The sequence below is a fragment of the Perognathus longimembris genome, chromosome 28 (assembly GCF_023159225.1).
Source record: "Perognathus longimembris pacificus isolate PPM17 chromosome 28, ASM2315922v1, whole genome shotgun sequence".
Taxonomy (NCBI): domain Eukaryota; kingdom Metazoa; phylum Chordata; class Mammalia; order Rodentia; family Heteromyidae; genus Perognathus; species Perognathus longimembris.
In genome coordinates this window covers 30,751,603-30,772,280 of record NC_063188.1, presented here as the reverse complement: position 1 = coordinate 30,772,280, position 20,678 = coordinate 30,751,603, and the positions used below count along the sequence as shown (strand labels likewise).

At 39.3% G+C, this 20,678-nt stretch overlaps 1 protein-coding gene across 1 annotated transcript in view; it reads right to left on the bottom strand.

Moving 5' to 3' along the window:
- Trpc5 (transient receptor potential cation channel subfamily C member 5) overlaps positions 1-20,678 on the bottom strand; it is a 139,263-nt gene that overhangs the window by 30,412 nt on the left and 88,173 nt on the right. The window contains exons 3-5 of the mRNA XM_048336121.1: positions 9,982-10,318; positions 8,321-8,460; positions 2,502-2,824 (exon numbers count right to left, since the gene is read on the bottom strand). Of these exons, the coding sequence (XP_048192078.1) occupies positions 2,502-2,824; positions 8,321-8,460; positions 9,982-10,318 (800 nt within the window). The remainder of the gene's footprint in view (positions 1-2,501; positions 2,825-8,320; positions 8,461-9,981; positions 10,319-20,678) is intronic.

Sequence of the window (20,678 nt, the reverse complement as noted above, 5' to 3'; positions counted from 1 at the left end):
ACTCTGAACGTTCAACAAGGCCTTTCATAAACATTCCTGGTGAAAAAACATGGCCTTCTAGAAGGCACCTTGCATTCAGGTGTTCAAGCCTGTTGAACACTTTGATAGGAACAATTGCAGTCTCCTGGTGCTCCAACCACTACAAAATTGCTGTTTATGTTGAAACGAAGTTGAGTTCTGTTCCCAGGGATATGCAGGAGAGGAAGCTGTTGCGTTGAAGCACTAGCAAGGTGGCAAAGTACCATTCTGCCCTCCTGGTTGACTTAACAAAACAGCAGTCTCTCTTGGCCATTTCCTTTAGATTCTTTCCTTGTTTCCCATGTGTTTGGTTTCCCACCTGAGATTTTGGCCTGAGTTCAGGGAGGAGACAAAGCTATGGCCTCTTGGATGGAGAGGGGAATGTTACAATGGACAATGGAGTGAGCCAACAGTTTGAACTCCAGTTCACTAGCGCACCATCCTGCAGAGATTATTGAATGATAACAAGGGGAAGAATGTGTGTAGCCAATGTATTTGGAAAGACCTCTCCCTATGTCACATATTTATGATGGAAGGACACAGAGAGGCTCTGTACTTGGACACCTTTTAAACTGTGTCTGGATACTTCCATTTTCATGTCTATTAACATGCCACTTAACTGTGTATTTCTGCAACCTGTGTTAAGAAATATTGTAAGAGGTAAATGAGATAGATATGTCACATAGCACTGGTTTCTCCCTATCAGTAATACATTTGGCCAAGTAGGAATCTCTGCTCCTGGCCCTTTTTGTTCTTCTGAGACAGATTCTTACTATGTAGCCCAGGATGGTCTTGAATTTTCTATGTAGCCCCAACTGTTTTTGAACTTGTTATTCTCCTGACTCAGCTTCTCAAGTTCTAGAATGACAGATGCACCATAATGCATGTCCTGACATTTGTTATTTAACATGTTTCTAGAATGCCAGAGTCCAGTGGACTGACTTTTAGAGTTAAAGGATGTTAAAAGGATGTTATATGATAAGCTAGACAAAAGCTGTTGCTGGTATTGATGAATAGCATACTATTATATATATATATATATATTATTTGACTTTTTGGAGACTTTAGCTGTTCTGTCAACTTTGGAAAAAAGTATCCCCCTTTACTGTGTTGAGTTGGCATTGTACAGAAATCAAAAGCCATATTGGTCTAGAAATGTTAAACATAACTTTTTCTATTTGTTCAGGGGTAAACACACTATTAAATATGTAAAGTCTTATTTACATGGGCATGATTACAGAAACAAATAAAGTATTGTCTAAATTTAAAAAAGCAAATATTGCAGGATCTCCCCTTGAGAAAGAGTAAGGAGGAAGGTGGAGAATGGGGAAAAGCTACTAAGTGGATAAAAGTTCTACTTGGATAGGAACAAGAGGTTCTGAGGTTCTGTTGCTCAGAAGGAGAACTATAGATAAGGACAATGTACTCTGTATTGCAAATTTCCTAGATAAATGCTTGAGGTGATAAAGACCCTGATGTGATTACTACACAGTATACATACACATGCATCAAAGCTTCACATTGTACCCTGCAAATTTATACAATTATTATGTATATGATTATTTGTCAAAAACAAAACAAGGGGAAAAACACTGATTCTTTAATGACTAAGAACCCTGCATAAGTGGAGGCCATTACTTTAGGCACCAATTATTTGTTGTATTCTCAAGTGGCAATGGAGATGGACAAAGTGGAGGCCAGTGTGTCCAGCTTAATTCCTTGATTTGTGCTTACTTTCTTCTCTTGGAGATTTCCTCTAACATAGATTTGGTAGAAAATAAAAGGCATTCAGGGAGTTGAAAGTCCAAGATAAATATGTCTTGACAGTAGTGAGAACAGATATGAAGATTTTTCAACCAAAGGCAGTGGATTCTTGGTCTGTCCCTTGTATCCCATGTGAGAGTGGCAGACATTTTCAGTCAATGCTTGGTAGTCTCCTATCCTGTGTATCCTTCCATTAATCCTTCTATTAATCTTGCCTTCATCTTGCCTCCTTACTAACATAGCTCTGTTAAAGGGAGGGAGTGCATTAAGATATTTTTTGCATACTTTCTTACTTTGGGTTTGATTCCAGTTATTGAAGTTAGCATTGGTAAGTCACCTGGGCTGACTACTAGCCTGGTTATTTCATTTCTTTGTGACTGCCACGTTTTTGAGTGAAGAATTATCTACCATGCCAATATTAAGTCTTTTTAATATGTAACATGTTCTAAACACACTTCGAAATGAACTCTTTATAATTGTGTTTCTGGGAGTGTGCATATGTTTCTTTTTCTGTCCTCTGTCCCCAAACTTCTTTCTCTTCTTTCTCTCCTAGTCCACTGTAGTAAGAGAAGGAAACACTTTCCTCCACCTCAGATATTTGAGTGGATCCACAGTAAGCTTTGCCTACAGTCAGGATGCAGTGATGCATCCTGGTGCTTAAATAGGACAAAAAAATAAAAGGCAGGAAAAGAGTAAAATAAGAGACAGAGTAGTCTTACGTGGAGAAGGCATTGTTCTGTTTCTCACACCGGATCCCTTTGCAGTTGTTAGGCTCATCGATAGCTCTGGTCTCATAATAAAAGTAAAGCTGGTTCAGTCCATTCGCAAAAGCCAGTAGTACCAGACAGTAGATAAAGAGGAATTTGAGAATATCAAGCAGCATGCGTCCTAAAGAGATCTGTAGAGGCCCTAAGTGGGAATTGGCTGTGAAAAGGGATATGAGACGCAAGGAACTCAAAATGTTGGATATTGCGAAGAGTGCCTCTGCAATCAAAGTTGGGTGCCACATTTCCCATTCCTCCCTTGGACGAGAACCATTATACTGGAAAAAAAACACAAAACAGCATATAAGATGAGAAGTACAATAAGCAGTTGTAAAACTTTCCCCCACTTTCTTTCCTTTCACATTCAAATAAAGACACCATAATACACATCAAACAATCATTTATACAAAATACTAACATGACACTGTGTTCTCACTCTATTCAATCAGTACTACTATCTTCCTCCCACTCCCATCCAAATATATACCCAACATATATACATAGTAGCATGAATCTTGGAGCAATCATCTGAAGTAGCCACCTGTGGTTTATCAATGGTCATTTCTGAGACTTGGTTTACCAGATTGGTTAGAGATTGTTGCTGACATAGTCAATGGTGTGCCCAAGGGAGGAGAGACAGATCATTCTGCTTCCTAATGAGATTTCAAATCAAATCTGTTTCCTCAGTCCCCACATTGGGTCTGAGCTCCATAGTAACTGCAGTTACTAAAGGACAAAAGTAGATGGAGCCTCAGTGTGTGGTGTTTGTCCTTTCTCTCTGCTAACTGTGGTTTGGGTCTTAGAGAGCTTCCCTGGGGAACTATTCATCAGAGCTTTCTGCTGAATTTTTAGCAGTTGGTAATATATTCTAACACTACTGTAAGTGGCATGCTAATCTTCCAGATATTGAATTTAGTACTTCTCCACACAGAAGCATATGTATTTTACTGGTTCTTTGACAACCCTACAAGTTAGAATCTTCCTCCAGTCCAAATGAAAAGCCAGAGGGTGGAAGGAGAGATATAGTCGAGATTTATAGAGTTGTTTATTCATTTGTTAGCCCTATCCCAGGCCTTCAGCTTCCAAAATGTGGGGAATAGTGTTGTAGAAAGATGATGTCATTGGGAGAATTGAGCTCCAATTTGAGAATTATCAGTTAAAATGGCCTGCATTTTTCGCATTTACCAAAAAAAAAAAAAAGAATAATGCCTATGCCTGCCCTCTCTGCTCATACTTATTATTCTGTATATATATGCAAGTCTCCATAAAGGGAGACGTTAGGGAAATACAAGGAATTACTTGCTTCTTTTTCCAGGACACAAGTAGATTTTTCCTGGGATTCAATTTGAATCTGCCATTGCTTTAAACTCTCATTATATGTCATAATTTTTCAGGACTAAATAAAAACAACTTTTCTGAGATACTGCATTGGGCCCAATTATATTGTTAGTATTTCTAAAATGTTCTTCATTTTCAGCAAGCAAAAAAACTGGTATTGTGAAAATAATTTGTATGTATCCAATACACTTCACTGTCAAAGGAATTGGGGAAATTATGGCACAATATACTTCTGTTTCAAATGGAGTTTCAGGTGGCCTAATTTCATATTGCTACATATTCCTTCTGAGAGAGAGAGAGAGAGAGAGAGAGAGAGAGAGAGAGAGAGAGAGAGGTCACTGCATTAGTATGAGAGGGTACACAGTTAAGGCTTGTTTTACAAATGGAAGAATTGAAAGCTAGAGAGGCAGAGTGACCTGCTAAAACTCTCACAGCAAAGCTGGTGACAGAGCCAGAACTAAGTCTAGTAGTCTTTTATTAAATGTCACTCACATGATAGTTTATCTCAGAAAATGGATGCTAGACAGGCCTATAAAGGTTTCAAAGTCTATGTAAAGATGGAGATGGACAGTGTTTGCTGCTAACAAAACACACACACACATACACACACACGCACATATGTATATATGCTGGTCTTGGGAGTTGAACTCAGTGCCTGGGCACTGTCCCTGAGCTTTTGTTCTCCAGGTTAACACTCTACCATGTGAGGTACAGCTCCACTTTCAGCTTTTCTGGTATTTAATTGGAAATAAGAACCTTATGAGCTTTCTTACCTGAGCTATCTCCTCCTGAGTAGCTAGGGGTACAGGCCTGAGCCAGTAGCAACCATAGAGATCTATATATGTTAATACTGACAATAATCAAGTGGAACAGATCTAGCTTATAATTTGTGGGTTTTTAATCTCCCCAGCTAGAATGATAACTATAGAGAATTCTGCTACTCATGGGGTAATCAACTAGGATTTGCAGAGCACTCAGAAATATGAAAGATTATTCTCATGACAAATTTATATATATATATATATATATATATATTTTTTTTTGGCCAGTCCTGGGCCTTGGACTCAGGGCCTGAGCACTGTCCCTGGCTTCTTCCCGCTCAAGGCTAGCACTCTGCCACTTGAGCCACAGCGCAGCTTCTGGCCGTTTTCTGTATATGTGGTGCTGGGGAATCGAACCTAGGGCCTCGTGTATCCGAGGCAGGCACTCTTGCCACTAGGCCATATCCCCAGCCCACAAATTTATATTTTTGTATATATAACATTGGAGAACTCATGTCTTGCTTAGCATGTGAATGCAGGAAATTAACTTGGAGCCGTCTAGCATAGAGGTCAGAATTTTTTTTTTTTTCTGTGAATGTCCAGATAATGCGTTGTTTGGGTTTGTGGGCTATAATATGTTCTCTGCTGCCTCTACTCAGTCTTTCCTTTATAGTATGAAAGCACCCATTGAAAATATGTGAAAAATGGAGAAGTAGGAGTAGTAGTAAGCCAGACTGCTTTTGCTGACCCCTGACACAACTGTGTTTTCTAGAGCTTTATGGTTTAGAGATACTATGGGAGCATCTACTGCCTGCTAGATGAGATGAAGAACCCTAGAAGATTCATTCCACAAGCCAAACTTACCCTTTTGCTCTTATATTAGAATTCTATGTATATTGCTTGAAGACATGGTTCCGTGCAAATTAAAAGCTTGAACACCAGTATTCTCATCTAATTTTCTTGTTTATTAGAGGCAGAATTAAAGCTCAGATAGGTAGAGGGATAGGCTGTGGTAATGTAGCTCATAAGTATCAGCGTGGGGATTAAATTTATATCTGCAAACATTTGTGTTTGTGATACTAAGAAGCCAATGATCTCTCTTGGATTATTTGAGGGAGGACACATCTTGAAATTGTCTCTACAGTCCCTTCAAAGGGACTGTGAATTGCATTCTGCTAACCTAAAAGCAATCTCTGAAGGCAGCTCAGTCTCAGGTGAGAACTTAATAATAATATAGAACCTGGTGCTGGGATTATGTTTGTAGCCAAGTGAAAGTTGAAATAATGACCATAGGTCATTTTGCTACCCACTGACTATATCCAAAATAGCCTGTGCCATCTACAAGGGAGATGGTGGAGGGATTCACTGAAGTGGTGCCATCTCAGAAGATAAAAGCTGATTGATTATTTTTTTAATTTGTTACATGATAGGAGGGTAGAAGATCAACCTATGTGCATTTGTTCTTTTCGCGACCTTGAATGTTTACCTTTTGTTTTTTCTTAATTTAGACTAACTTAGCTAGTGTTTTCTCTAATAAAGGATTTTCTTTATGTACACCTCATCCCTTGGCAGGTACATATGCCATCAATACAGTGGTTGGTTTTGTCTGCTTAAGGAAGGTCATCCCAGACTGATAATGCCTCCGTGGATGAGAAGATGAGACCTAGCCCATTTCCAAGTTCTCATTACAGTGTTAATTTCTTCATATACCATGTCTTCTTTAAGTTATGTATTAAGAGGAGGAATTCACTAGCTCAATAAAGTGGTGAGGAGGTGTGTAGCTTTTTGGAAACCTCAGCAATGAAGTTGGGATAAATACATAGTTAGCTAGTGCTGAACATTTGTAGACATATTTTTCATTCTACCAAATGCTAGTCCTTTTCTCCATAATTCATTCTAAATATTCCTATGTAAACAAATCCAAGAAATTTTTATATTGATAATTTATGGTTTCACCAGTGTATCCATGCCACTTCTGAAAGAAGCAATGTCCCCCCCCCCCAATTTTCCTCATCAGTTTTTCTTTTAAGGAAGTTGTTAAGTTTTCTTTTAAGGAAGTTTCTTTTAAGGAAGTTGCTAATATGTGTTAAATGATCACCACATGCATAAGGCATACTCTTGGGTTCCTTTCAAAAATGTTTCATGAATGCATTCAATATTCATACTCTACCAACTCCCAAGGTCTTAAAATTTATGCAATATGCATATTAGGGATATAAAAATAAACTAAGTTATTGGAGATTTGGGGGACAGCCATATTGCCATTCTAAAAGTCCTTGATGTGGAATTTAGTGCCAAAAGGATGCTTGACTAGACAATCTTTTTTTTTTTGCCAGTCCTGGGGCTTGAACTCAGGGACTGAGAACTGTCCCTGGCTTCTTTTTTTTTTTCTCAAGGCTAGCACTCTGCCACTTGAGCCACAGTGACACTTCTGGCTTTTTCTATATATGTGGTGCTGGGGAATTGAACCCAGGGCTTCATGTATATGAGGCAAGCACTCTACCCCTAGGTCATATTCCCAGCCCCTTGACTAGACAATCTTGCAATCTGAATTATCAGCCATCCCTCATGGTGGAAAAGTTCAACTCAGGGTAGAAGAAGCATGGCCATCATTTAAACTCACAGCCTGTGAGCACTCAGAATTGTGGATATGAAGCTATTCTTACAAGAATTCAAGCTTCACCTTACATGGTGAATGTATCAAGGTCGTGTGTGTGTGTGTGTGTGTGTGTGTGTGTGTGTGTGTGTGTGTGATCATTTCTCAATTGAGAAGTATAGGTTGGGTGATACTCAAAAAGCTGGAATTAGCTTGCTATTGGAAATGCTAAAGGAAGCAGTGCTACGAAAGGTCTTTGTCACCTGTAGTGCATTTTCTGAGGTTCTGCTATCTTTTACATGAAGAACAGTAGAGAGAAATAGGAATATTTAGCTTTGAGAATCAATGACTCAGCGGGTAAGGGAGAGATGACTTCATGCCCGGAAGCACAATTATGGAGAAGAAACATCCTTGTTCTCTATGACCCCACAGAGAAGAAGGATTGCCAATGGATGTGGCATGGGGAGAATAATATTAGACAAACATAAATTAACTCCGTGACAAGATTTAAAGGGGCATTTGGAGATTGTGAATTCAGTGAATTTTCTGTCCTTGTCCTATGCAAGCATCAATGAATGATCTTCTTGGCAAGAAGCACTGACAGCAGAAGACCCTTTACCCTGGGCATCTAAAAAGCTGATGATTCATTTTAAAACTGTTCCATTTTCTTTGCTTAGGCAGCCACTACCTACAAACCTTGGATCTAAAGTCTGTTTATGTGGCACTTTCTCACATGAACAGAACTGTCACCATTACTTGTCCCTTAAATTTTTATTTTATTTTTACATATTTGGTGCCAGTCCTGGGGCTTGAATGCATTGTTTTGCTCAAGGCTAGTGGTCTATCACACGAGTTACAGCTCCAATTCCATATTTTTTATGGTTAATAGGAGATAACAGTCTCACAGTCTTTCCTTCCCCAGGCTGGCTTCAAACCACTATCTCCACATTTCAGCATCTTGAATAGCTAGGATTACAGGCATGAGCCACGGGCACCCAGGTTAATATCTTATTCTCTCAATGCAAAAAATATTAACATAAACCAATAACAGCTTAAAAATGTCAGCCATTCCAGTTTACCTTGACATAAGCCACAATCTTCAAGGAAATTGTTGCCAGGTAGAGGGAATTCATTGCAAAATCCATCAAGTTCCACCAGTCATGGATGTATTCAGTAAATCCACCATCCCACATTTCCTTAATCTCCCCCCAAATGAAACCTGAAGAATAAAGGCAAAAAGTTTATATCTACATATAGCAGGTCTAGTCTTCCTAGAAGCCTTCTGCCAAGTAAATGAAGGTGAACTCAGTGAATGTAGCACTTACTTAACCTCTCCTTTCCTATCTTAACTTCCAATGTTGAACTTGTCATACACGGTAGGCTTTTCCCAATGATGTCTCTAAGTTATATGGTTCTGGGACCTTTCAACTATAAATAGTGGAATATTGTTGCCCTTTTGTCCTATTGTGTGTGTTTAGATGTACAGGGATTTGAACTACAGACTCATAGTTCCACATGTTTTTCATGATTCTACCTCTTAAGCAACATTTCCACCTTGTCTTTTTGCTGATTACTTGGTGAATAAACTTCCAATTAATTAATTGAAACAAATTGATGAAGACTTTTCTTCCCAAGCTGCCTCTGCAAACCACAATCCTTCCAGGACTCAACCTCCTGAATTGCTAGGATTACAGGTATGAGACACCAACATGAAGTATTTTGTCTTTTAAAAAACTGCCTGATTTAACCTTCTTTCCATTTTGGAGGTACAGATTAGATCAATATTACCTACAGTCACTATGTTATAATAGGTACTAGAAGGAGATCTTCCCATCATTTTCTTAGAAGAACAAGATGACCATGAACCATATCACTATATATTGGGACTGAATCTAGGCAGTGAGTCCCAAAATAATTTAGAAACCTCTTTTCTTCTTTTTTCTCTATTTGTCTGGGGGGGGTTGTGGAATTTTTCCTGATGAAATAGATGTCTCAGTAAAATGCTCTGGCTGTGATCAAAGGTATCACTTCTCAGACTTGAAAGTGCATGTGAGTCAACTGGGGATCGTCTAACATTCAGTTTTGGGATGTGACTTAAGATGTCTCACAAGCTTCCAATTAATACTGAGAGTGCTGGTTTGGAGACCGTAATTTGAATGTAATAGATGTAGATAACAACTGTATTTGGAGAGTCCAATGCCATTAATTTATTCCTGGAAATGACTGTAGATATATTTTTAACATGATGTGCATGAATTTCCCAGGTTTTCTGTCTGCCTGTAGAATCGATATCCAAATAGGTTGTGTATCCTGAACAAATGTTAGGGTTGTGTGGAGTAACCATGATAAAGTAAGGTGATATATTTATTTCTTGGTTTATGGAAGAAGACTGTGACTAGACTCATCAGTTCTTGCCTTGCTTATCTTATCTTTCCTTGCCTGAAGCTCAGTCTGATTGATATTTGACTTCCTGCAGAAACAAGTGAAAACCACATTTTTTTTGGCCCCAGAAGATGTGAAGTTAGCAGAGACAAGGTCTGAGCAATCTCATGGTAGACCATGCAATATTGAGTGTCCAGGACTTGTCACAGAGGAACTACATTTCTAACACCCCCAACCAAGTTCTTTCTCCCTGCACAAAGTAAAGGCACCTTAAATTAGGGACTGTCTGATTGCCTGTATTTTCTTTAAACAAATCTAGAAGGCAGTACGGCCATTGTTCCTGGACCCTTTCACTTACCTAGAACCCAAGGCAATATCATCCATTCTACAACAGTTGGGGGCGGCCCTTGGACATGAAGGTCTGTCCTGACGATGTGCTGAGAAGCCAGGAGAAGCATGAAAAGGAAGGTCAAATAGGATGCTGTGTGGCAGATGAACTTGATAAAAGGTTTTTTGATGAACAGCCCAAGGTTGCTCCTGGGTGAGATCAGATAGGCTATGGACAGCATAGGAAACAGGAACCCAATGGTCATGCAGGTCAGAAGTTTGACTACCCAGTGTTTCCGCCGCCATCCAGGGAAGCCATCATACCACAGAGTGGCAAGCAACTGTTGGCAGTTGGGCTGAGCAACAAACTGGAATAAAAGAGAATACGTTTTATTATTAGGATGTTCAAGAGGAAGTCTACATTCACAGTATCATTCCAGCACGGGGCTATATGGCTGATAACAATAAGAAATTTATTTTCCATGTTCCCATGAATAGATTTAACCGAGACAGCATTACATGTTAAGAAGCTACATTTTTTCTTAGGGTTTCTTATTTTTTTTTCATGTGACAACAATTTTTTTTCCTTCTTTATTGTCAAAGTGAAGTACAGAGGGGTTACAGTTTCATATAAGGCAAGTACATTTCTTATCCAACTTGTTACCTCCTCTCTCATTTTCCCCATCTCCCCCTCCCCACTTCACCCCCCATGAGTTTGTACAGTTGATTTACACCAATTGGTTTTGTAAGTATCGCTATTGCAATGGTTTATATTTTTATCCATTGTCTCTTGACTTTGGTATTCCCTTTCCCTTCCCTAGTTCCAATAAATGTATATTCAGTATTAGGGGTACTAAGATCAGTTACAGTAATAGCAGGGGTAAAACCACAGGAAGGGAATATGAGATTTAAAAAAAAGGTACAGTTTCACATGGCATGTTGAAATTCACTACAACAATGATATACCACTTATTTCCATAACTTGGAGTTAATTTCACATAGCATTATTTTATGTGTTCATACGGGCATAGCTATTGAGCTATTGTGATCTTCTGCTATGACTATACCAGAGATGTACTAATTATTCCCTATGAGAGAAACCATAGAGTCCATGTTTCTTTGGGTCTGGCTCACTTCACTTAGTATTATTTTTTCCACATCCTTCCATTTTCTTATGAATGGGACAGTATCATTCTTTCAGACAGGGGCATAGAATTTGTTTATATGTACCACATTTTCTTTTTTTGTGGGTATTTTAAAAATTTTTATTGTCAAACTGATGTACAGAGAAGATAAATTTTCATACATTAGGCATTGGATACATTTCTTGTACTGTTTGTTACTTCCTCCCTCATTCCCTCCCTCCTCCCCCTTTCCTTTCTCCCCATGAGTTGTTCAGATGATTTACACCAAACAGTTTTGCAAGTATTGCTTTTGTAGTCATTTGGCTTTTTACCCTGTGTCCCTCGACTTTGGTATTCCCTTTCAGTTTCCTAGTTCTAATACCAGTATACATGGTTTTCCAATGTATACAGATAAGATACAGAGAAAGTGCAGGTACAACCACAGGAAGAGGATACAAGAAGATCGTCAATAATAGAAGCTACGGTCACACATAGCACATTGAAAGTGATTACAACAGTGATATAACAGTCGTTTCCATAACACGGGGTTCATTTCACTTAGCATCATCTTATGTGTTCATAAGGTTATAGCTATTGGCCTCCTGTCATCCTCTGCTTTGACTAGCCTAAACCTGTGCTAGTTATTCCCTATGAGGGAGACCATAGAGTCCATGTTTCTTTGGGTCTGGCTGACTTCACTTAGTAAAATTTTTTTCCAAGTCCTTCCATTTCCTTACAAATGGGGCAATGTCATTCTTTCTGATAGAGGCATAAAATTCCATTGGGTATATGTACCACATTTTCCTGATCCATTCGTCCACTGAGGGGCATCTGGGTTGGTTTCACAGTCTAGCTATGACAAATTGTGCTTAGAAGAACATTGTTGTGCTGGTGGCTTTAGTGTGTTCTTGTTTGTGGTCTTTGGGTAGATGCCCAAAGTGGGGCTGCTGGGTCATAGGGGAGCTGTATGTTTAGCCTTCTGAGGAACCTCCATACCACTTTCCAGAGTGGCTGAGCCAGTTCACATTCCCACCAACAATGAAGTAGGGTTCCCTTTTGGTCACATCCCCTCCAACAATTGTTATTGTTAGTTTTCTTGATATAGGACATTCTTACTGGGGTGAGATGGAATCTCAATGTTGTTTTGATTTGCATTTCTTTTATGGCCAGTGATGTAGAGCACTTTTTCATACGTCTCTTGGCCATTCTCATTTCCTCACCAGAGAAGTCTCTTTGTAAGTCTTTAGCCCACTTGATGAAGGGGCTATTGGTTCTTTGAGGTTTTGTTTTGGAGGAATGTAATTTTTTTAGTTCTGCATATATTTTAGATATGAGGCGTTTGTCCATTGAATGGCTGGTAAAGATCTTCTCCCAATCTGTGGGCTTTGTGTTTATCTTGCAAGCTATGTCCTTTGCCCTGCAGAAGCTCTGCAGTTTGATGCAGTCCCATTTATCCATCCTTTCTTTGATTTGTAGCCTTTCTGGGTCTTTGTTAAGGAAGTTCCCTCCTGTGCCAAGGAGCCCAAGTGTTTCTTCTCCTCTCTTTAGTGTTTTCAGGGTATTTGTTTTAATTTCGAGGTCTTTGATCCATTTGGAATTGATTTTGGTGTAGGGTGATATATAAGGATCTAGTTTTAGTTTGTTGCATGTATTGAACCAGTTTTGCCTGAAGCATTTGTTAAAGAGGCTATGTTTCTTCCATCCTATTTTTTAAGCTTCTTTATCAAAGATTAAGTAGGCATAGTTCTGTGGGTTCATTTCTGGGTCTTCAATTCTGTTCCATTGGTCTTCAGGCCTGTTCTGGTGCCCATACCAACCTGTTTTTATTATTATAGCTTTATAATACATCTTGAAGTTGGGTATTGTAATTCCTCCAGCACCGTTCTTTCTGCTTAGGATTGTTTTGCTATTCTGGGTCTTTGATTGTTCCATATGAATTTCTGGATTACTTCCTCTATTTCATTAAAAAATGGTGTTGGGATATTAATGGGTATTGCATTGAATTTGTAGATAGCCTTTGGCAATATTGCCATTTTGATTACATTAATCCTCCCAATCCAGGAGCATGGGAGGTTTTTCCATTTCCTTAGTTCTGCCTTAATTTCATTTTTCATCTTTTTAAAGTTCTCATCATAGAGGTCTTTCACTTCTTTGGTTAAGGTTATTCCTAGGTATTTCATGTTTTTTGAGGCTACTGCAAAAGGAGTTGCTTTCCTGATTTCAGCCTCGGCGTTCGGTACCACATTTTCTTGATCCACTCATCTACTGAGGGGCATCTGAGTTGGTTTCATATTTTAACAATGACAATTTGTGCTGCGATGAACATAGCTGTGCTGGTGGCTTTAGTGTGTCCTTGCTTGTAATCTTTTGGGTAGATGCCCCAAAGTGGGACAGCTGTGTTGTAGTGGGGCTCTGTGTTTAGCCTTCTGATGAACCTCCACACTGCTTTTAGGAGCTGTTGAACAAGTTTACCTTCTGACTAACAATGTAGTAGGGTAGTTGGCTAAGACTATGGCCTAGTGGTAGAATACTTGCCTCCCATATATGAGGCCCTGGGTTCGATTCCTCAGCGCCACATATATAGAAAAAGCCAGAGGTGGTGCTGTGGCTCAAGTGGTAGAATACTAGCCTTGAGCAAAAAAAGCCAAGGACAGTGCTCAGAACCTGAGGTCAAGGTGTAGGACTGGCCAAAAAAAAAGAACACTGTAGTAGGGTTCCCTTTTGCTCACGTGACAACAATTTATTCTGTTTGGTTGAGGCCTTTGCATGCTTCTTTCTTTTTTTTTTTTTTTGCATGCTTCTTTCTTGTTCCCACTTCTAGTTTTTACTTTTCATATTAACTTTAAGTTGTTATACAAAGGAGTTGCCATTCAGCAAAGCAGTTTTGAATACAATGAGTATTGATCAATGTCAACCACTTTCAAAATTCTCACCCAACTCTCCCACCCCACCTCTTGCCTCACTCTTAATATTATATTTATTGTTTTTAAATTTATCTTTAGTTGGGGCTGGGAATGTGGCTTAGTTCTTTCTTCATATACATGAAGCTCTGGGTTTGATTCCTCAGTAACACATGTAAAGAAAAAGCCAGAAGTGGCGCTGTGGCTCAAGTTGTGAAGGACTAGCCTCGATCAAAAATAAGCCTGGGACAGTGCTCAGGCCCTGAGTTCAAGCTGAAGGATTGGCAATAAATAGTTGTAGAAAGGAGTTTCCATTTAACAAAGCCACTTATTAATACAATGGATCTTGATCAATGTCACCCCTTTCAACATTCTCGCCCATCCCTTCCCTCACTCTGCTTACTTTTGTAGAAAATCCATTGGATTCTTGACTGCATTCCCATTTTCTCCTCTGTATTCATTGAAATGTCTCTCCTTGACCTCATTCCACCCTTTCAATTACCTGTTTCCTGGTGTTTATTTTGTTGAACTTTGACTTGACCTTTCTAAGGAATTACCGTATTTCAGTAAATACATTTCTAACCACTTGCATACAACACAACATATTTATTTATATGTTTATAAGCTAATTCTACCTTCCATATATGAGATAAAATATGCCATATTTGTCTCTCTGGGCCTGACTTCACTTAACATAATTTTTTCCAGATCTTTCCATTTCTTTACAAATGATACAATATCATTCTTTTGAATGGATGAGTCAAATTCCATTGTGTATATATATCGCATACACCCCCTACCTTTTTAAGTCAGTGGGTTTCTAAATCTTGCTTTGTATTAGAATCATTCAGAGTATTTAAAAAATAGTACCACAATGAAGTGGCTAAATAAGACATTGGAGGGGGAATGCATCGAGCCTAGAAAGTAGTCTCCCAAATCCTCCTGGGCATATACACACCCCTTTGCTAAGATTCATGGGGATATTTCATTTCAAATAAAGTCATTTCTCCTCATTTCCTTGCCCCCCTCTGTGAGGTCATCATTAAACATGCACTCAGGGCAGTAGAAAATTTGCAGAGAATAAGCCTGTTCCTGTAGCTATAGTTTGAAATGGAAATGAGTTCTCTTTTTGATTTTGCCTTTACTTTCCTATTTTGTTTTAAAAATCTCTTGGTTGACTTGCATTGTATCAGGTTGCTGCTTTGACAATTATTTCACATTCTCTCAAGTCTATCTATGCCACAAAAGAAAAAATCTTGGGGGTCAACATTACAAAGTTGTATACTAACCCAGTTGAGGCAATGTACAAAGTATCAGTAATTAATAATGAAATAATTATCAGCATTGCAAGTCACTGTCCAGTTGCTACTTTCTGATAAGTGACCAGTACAAAACTTTACTCTCATCTATGGTTGTAAATACTGTCTGCTACAGGTTGAAGAGATGCACCATATAGCTTACTAGCACAAAGGAAATGAACCTTTTCCATCACTTACACAACACTCAGTGCATGTTAGCTCAACTGATAACCTTCCCATCAATACCGTTCTTCTCTTTGAGCACATGGCTGGATTACATCTTTTGCTTCAGGCAGTGTGGAAATGGCTTTTGTTATAGAGTCAGAGTGCTTAAACATAAGCCCCGTGAATGAGACTTTTCTAGGTAGTTGCCTGATGGGTCATAGAATATTGAATCTGGGGTTCCATCCCTTTGGGGTGATTCAAAACCTGTCTGCTTCCAAATGGGGGTGTCAGACTTTTCTCCAGATATTCTGGCACCAGGGCTTTTGGTTTTCAATGCTATTGTGGAGCTGTGCCAAATAAATGGGATCAGGGCAAGTTAAAATACCTCAAAGCATGTGGTTCTTTGGAAATTCAGTCGATTTACTTGAATCAACATTCCTCTAATTGTAAGCTTTTGGTTACTTTCCAGATTTGCAAATATGTTGATTTTTGAAAACAAAATTCCAACAACTTATTGCTATTTTTTAAAAGTGGATTTCTCACAATCTGAACTCCATCATTCTGGAAGTGCTTTTCTTCCTAACTTTTTAAAATTAACTTTTCATGGGAGATGATTATTTGTGTGGGGATTGGTGAAAATGATAGAGTCCTTGTCCAGTCCCCTTCCATAGGGACTCTAAAACAGACAAGTTAAGCAACCCAACAAAATGAAGTTTGATGACTGAATATATGATTGCTCTGTTTGTCTCTGTCTGTCTGTCTGTCTGTCTCTTCCCCTCCGCCCCCCGTGCTTTTCTTGTGGCTTGAATTCAGAGCTAGAACACTGTCTCTAATGTTTCTTGCTCAAGGTTAAGGCTCTATCACTTGAGCCATACCTCCACTTCTGGTTTTCTGGAGGTTAATTAGAAATAAAGGTCTCATTGGACTTTCCTGTCCAGGTTGGCTTTGAACCAGGATCCAGAAATCTCAGCCTTTTGAGTAGCCAGGATTACAGGCTTGAGTCACTAGCACCTGGCAATAGGAGCTTCTTAGAAGCCAGAACGCTGAGTTGTTGCTTAAGGACTCAGAGCATGTTTTGTTGAATTGTTGCTTAAGGACTCAGAACATGTTTAATTGTCCAGTGTTGATGCTCAATAATTTTTTGATTGAGTAGTTGAATAAATTATAGGACTATGCTGGATGAGCTATAATGGAACAGTCTTTAAAAAATCTTATGTCCTTCATGAAAAAATTCTAGTAGCTAAGAAAATTCTGTTGGGAATTGTGCTTAATAAACAACTCTTCACACAGGCAGTTTATCATAGGTTGGGTTGTTATAATGTATCAGACATTGCAACAGATTTTCATATGTACTATCTTACAGCAACCTTGTAAGCAGATAATAGTATCATGTCCATTTTACAGATGATTGGACTGAGCTCCAGTGACATTTCTTGGTAAGTGGGAGAGCCAGGGCTGGAACTCTAATCTATCTGACTCCCATGCTAAGCTCTGAAACACTGCATTGTTTGCAATCCATGGAACAAATTACTTGAGAATTTCTTTTTCTTTCTTGTGCTTTCTATCATTTTCTTTTGAGAAAGGGTTTTTCTATGTAGCCCAAGTTGGTCTCAAACCTTTGATTCTTTTTCTTCAGACTTCCCAGTATTGATTGATGTGTACCCTCATGCAAAATGATGAAATCTAAAATTCTTAATAACTTGCCCATTGACCTTGCTACAGTGATTGCAATGCCCATAGCACTTATTGCTTTGGAGGAAAGCATCGTTGTTGAGTTACAGATGTAGGATGTGGTGGTACAGTGTATGAAGCTAGTAAATATCCTTAACAATTTGGAGTGACTATATTATAGTAGCCAGTTAAGGGACCTGCCTGGAAGCAATGTTCAGAAATGGTAAGACTTTAACTAGGTGACTCCTGAGTAGCACCTAGGAGAGGTGAAGAAAGACAGGTCATGGGAGATGCACTAAAGACTTTCATTTCATGATCTAGCTCCAACTCAGATCTGTATAGGACCTACCATTTTAGTCATTCCATTTCTTTTCTGCACAAATGTGCTAGGATCCTGGCTGTAGTTTTTTCCCTCTACAATGCTTCAGTTCTCCAACAGTATCAAGCATAGGTTGAAAATTGCATTTTCCCACAGTTTAATAAGTTTTGGCTTTTTTTCTCTATGACATTATATTATTGTGGTTTGAACTCAGGGCTCCATGCTTAGCTCAGCTTATTTGCTCTGTCTGACTGTCTATCACTTGAGCCACACCTTCAGCTCTACTTTTTGCTTTACTGGTTGTTTAGGAGACAGTCTTGAAGATTTTATGCTTGGTTTTGAAATGTGACTCTCTAGATACCAGCATTTTACATACTGCTGGGATTATAGGTATGAACCACTGGTGCTCACTCTAAGTTATGTTTTAAATGGAGTACCTCCATTACTCTTAGCCTCTTACAGTAATAATTCATTTTGTTTGGTTGAGACAGATTCTCACTATGTAGCCCAGCCTAGGTCCATGTTTCTCCTACTTCATCCTCCTTAGTGTTGTGGTACTATGTCCAGATAGGAACAATTCTTGATGGAAATAATGTGAAGTTATAGCCTTCTCCCAGAAATGAAGGAAATGCATCCTTGTATTTCATCTCATCTGAATTCTGACATTTGTCCTGCAGTGAAAATTATCTTCCTGTCCCCTCATCAGTCTATTGTATGTGACTTGTTTCTCCAGTTGTCTGGCTAATAAATGGGCTTTAATGGCTCATTGGCACACTGACCCCAAAGTGTAACAGACTTTCACTTGCTCACTGCAAGGCTTGCACATAGACTGACTGGCACGTGGGGGAGGGTCACAAGTACATCATTTTAGGATGATGTGTTGTAGGAGCTCCTTGGGAGGCCAACCTAACTCATGTGAAACAAGTAAAGATGTCATAGTGTTTGTGTTCAGAAATGCATGAAAGCAGCACAGATGGTAAATGTGTTGGAATCCCAGATGGTTGGCTCTCACAGATGAGGTAAGGCTACTCCTCTCCAAATCAATGGATTTTTTTTGCCAAGTAAGAATATGAAAAAAGTTCATGACTATTCTGTTATCGTTTTATAGAAGAAGGGGCAGAGCCCATCACTGGTGGATCACACTTGTAATCCTAGCTCTTCAAGAGGCTGAGATCTGAGAATTGTAGTTCAAAGCCAGCCCTGGCATGAAAGTTTCAAAGACTCTTTCCTATCTCCAATTAATCAGCAAAGGCCAAAAGTATAGCCTTGAGCAGGAAAACTAAGGGACATTATCCAGGCCTTGAGTTCAAGCCTCAGTATCAGCAAGCAAAGAGAAAGGAAAGAAGGAAGAAAGAGGGAGGGAGGGAAGGAGAGAGACAGAATAAAGGACAAGTACTGAATCTGAACTCATTTCAATGTAGGGAAACCTCACAATTTTGTCACGAGACATCATACTTTGGGAACTTTGTCATTCAGAAATGGAAAAAATCAGCAGGCTTTAGAATCCTAAGGAAAGGCCACTGAAAGTTATGGCTTCCAAGTGGAAGCCATCCCTGATTGTTTCAGTCAGAGGTGAAATCTCCTGTGAGCCCAAGGCACTTTGCCTCTTCTTTGTTGTAGCTCTCTGGGTCTGCCTTGGATTACTCTTGCTTCCTTGTAGAACCAGGGACTCAGATTCCTAATCAGATCTTGAGCTTCTGAAGGGAAAGGACATTTACACGTGTCATTTCATACCTCAGTGGGTTTTGCTAGTGTTGTTTTGTTATAGGGAGACAAATCTCCCCTATCCCTTCCTGCTAAAATTCTGACTGCAATGTTCAAGTATGCAGTAGGCATTTCCTCTTGGAAAGGTGAATCACATCATTCACTCAGAAATCCCCACTACCAGTCAAAACACACATTTTTTTCTTGTTTCAGCTGTGTCCTGGGGGCCCTGTAGAACACTTGTGTAGCAGCAATCATTAAAAGACAAAATGCACACAGAATCTCCTAGATTTTAGATACTTTATTTTTCTGCTGGTCCTGGGGCTTGAACTCAGGGCCTGGACTCTGTCTCTGAGCTTCTATTGCTCAAAATTAGCACTCTACCTCTTGAGAAGCCCCACTTCCAGCATCTTTTTAGTAGTTTTTTGGAGTTAAGAGTCTCCTGGACTTTTCTGCCTAGGCTGGTTTCAAACCACGATGCTCAGATCTTAGACTCCTGAGTAGCTAGGATTATAGGCATGAGCCACTGGCACCCAGATTGTTCTAGATACTTTTAAAAGCACTTTTTATGTACAGACTTATGATGGTTCAATTTACAATAGTGTAAAAGAGGTCTGTATTCAGGAGAGATAGTACTTGGATCTTTGTATTTGGCTCTTTCCCCAACCTAGAGATATATACTCTGACACTCTCTTTTAGTGCTAGGCAGCTACAGTGAGCAACAACCTCCAGTCAGCCACTTAGTCCTGAGGGGGGTGGGGAATGAATACTCCCCTGTGCAATGTGTTTCTAAGCAACAATGTTCAGTGTTAGAGCAGGAAAGGTGTATTCAATGGACTTTTAACTTCTGATAGCTTTTTTATTGTTGTTGTTTATGTGGTATGGAGGAATTGAACCCAGGGGCTCATTCATGCTAAACAAGCATGCTACCACTAAGCCACATTCCCAGCTCCTTCTGATAGTTTCAACTTGTGCTAGTTTCAATTTATGATGGGCGGCTACCCCATTGTAAGAGGAGTTATAGCTATATTAAAGAAACTAGAAGAAGATTCATATTACTATGGCAGTCATTTCACAGATAAGAAAACTGAGGCTCAGGGAGATTAAATACTACTAAAAGCAAGTAGAGCAATAGTAGGTCATACATGTAATCCTAGATACTCAGGTGGCTGGGATCTGATGATTGCAGTTCAAAGTCATCCTAGGCAGGAAAGTCCATGAGATTCTTATCTCCAATGAACTTCTTAAAAAGTCAGAAATGGAGCTGTGGCTCAAGTGGTAGAATGCTAGCCTTGAACAAAAGAAGCTCAGAGACAGCATCCAGTTCCTGAGCTCAAGCCCAGGGCTGGAAAAATATTAAAATTAAGAAAAGAACAAAAGCAATTAACACAGGACGGCCCTCAGTGTATCAGGCTCTTTTGTAGTGACTGATCATTTAAGAATTAAAAGCTTAACTGGGCACTGGTGGCTCACACCTGTAATTCTAGCTACTCAGGAGGTTGACATCAAAAGATCACATTTGAAGCCAGCTGGGGCAGGAAAGACCA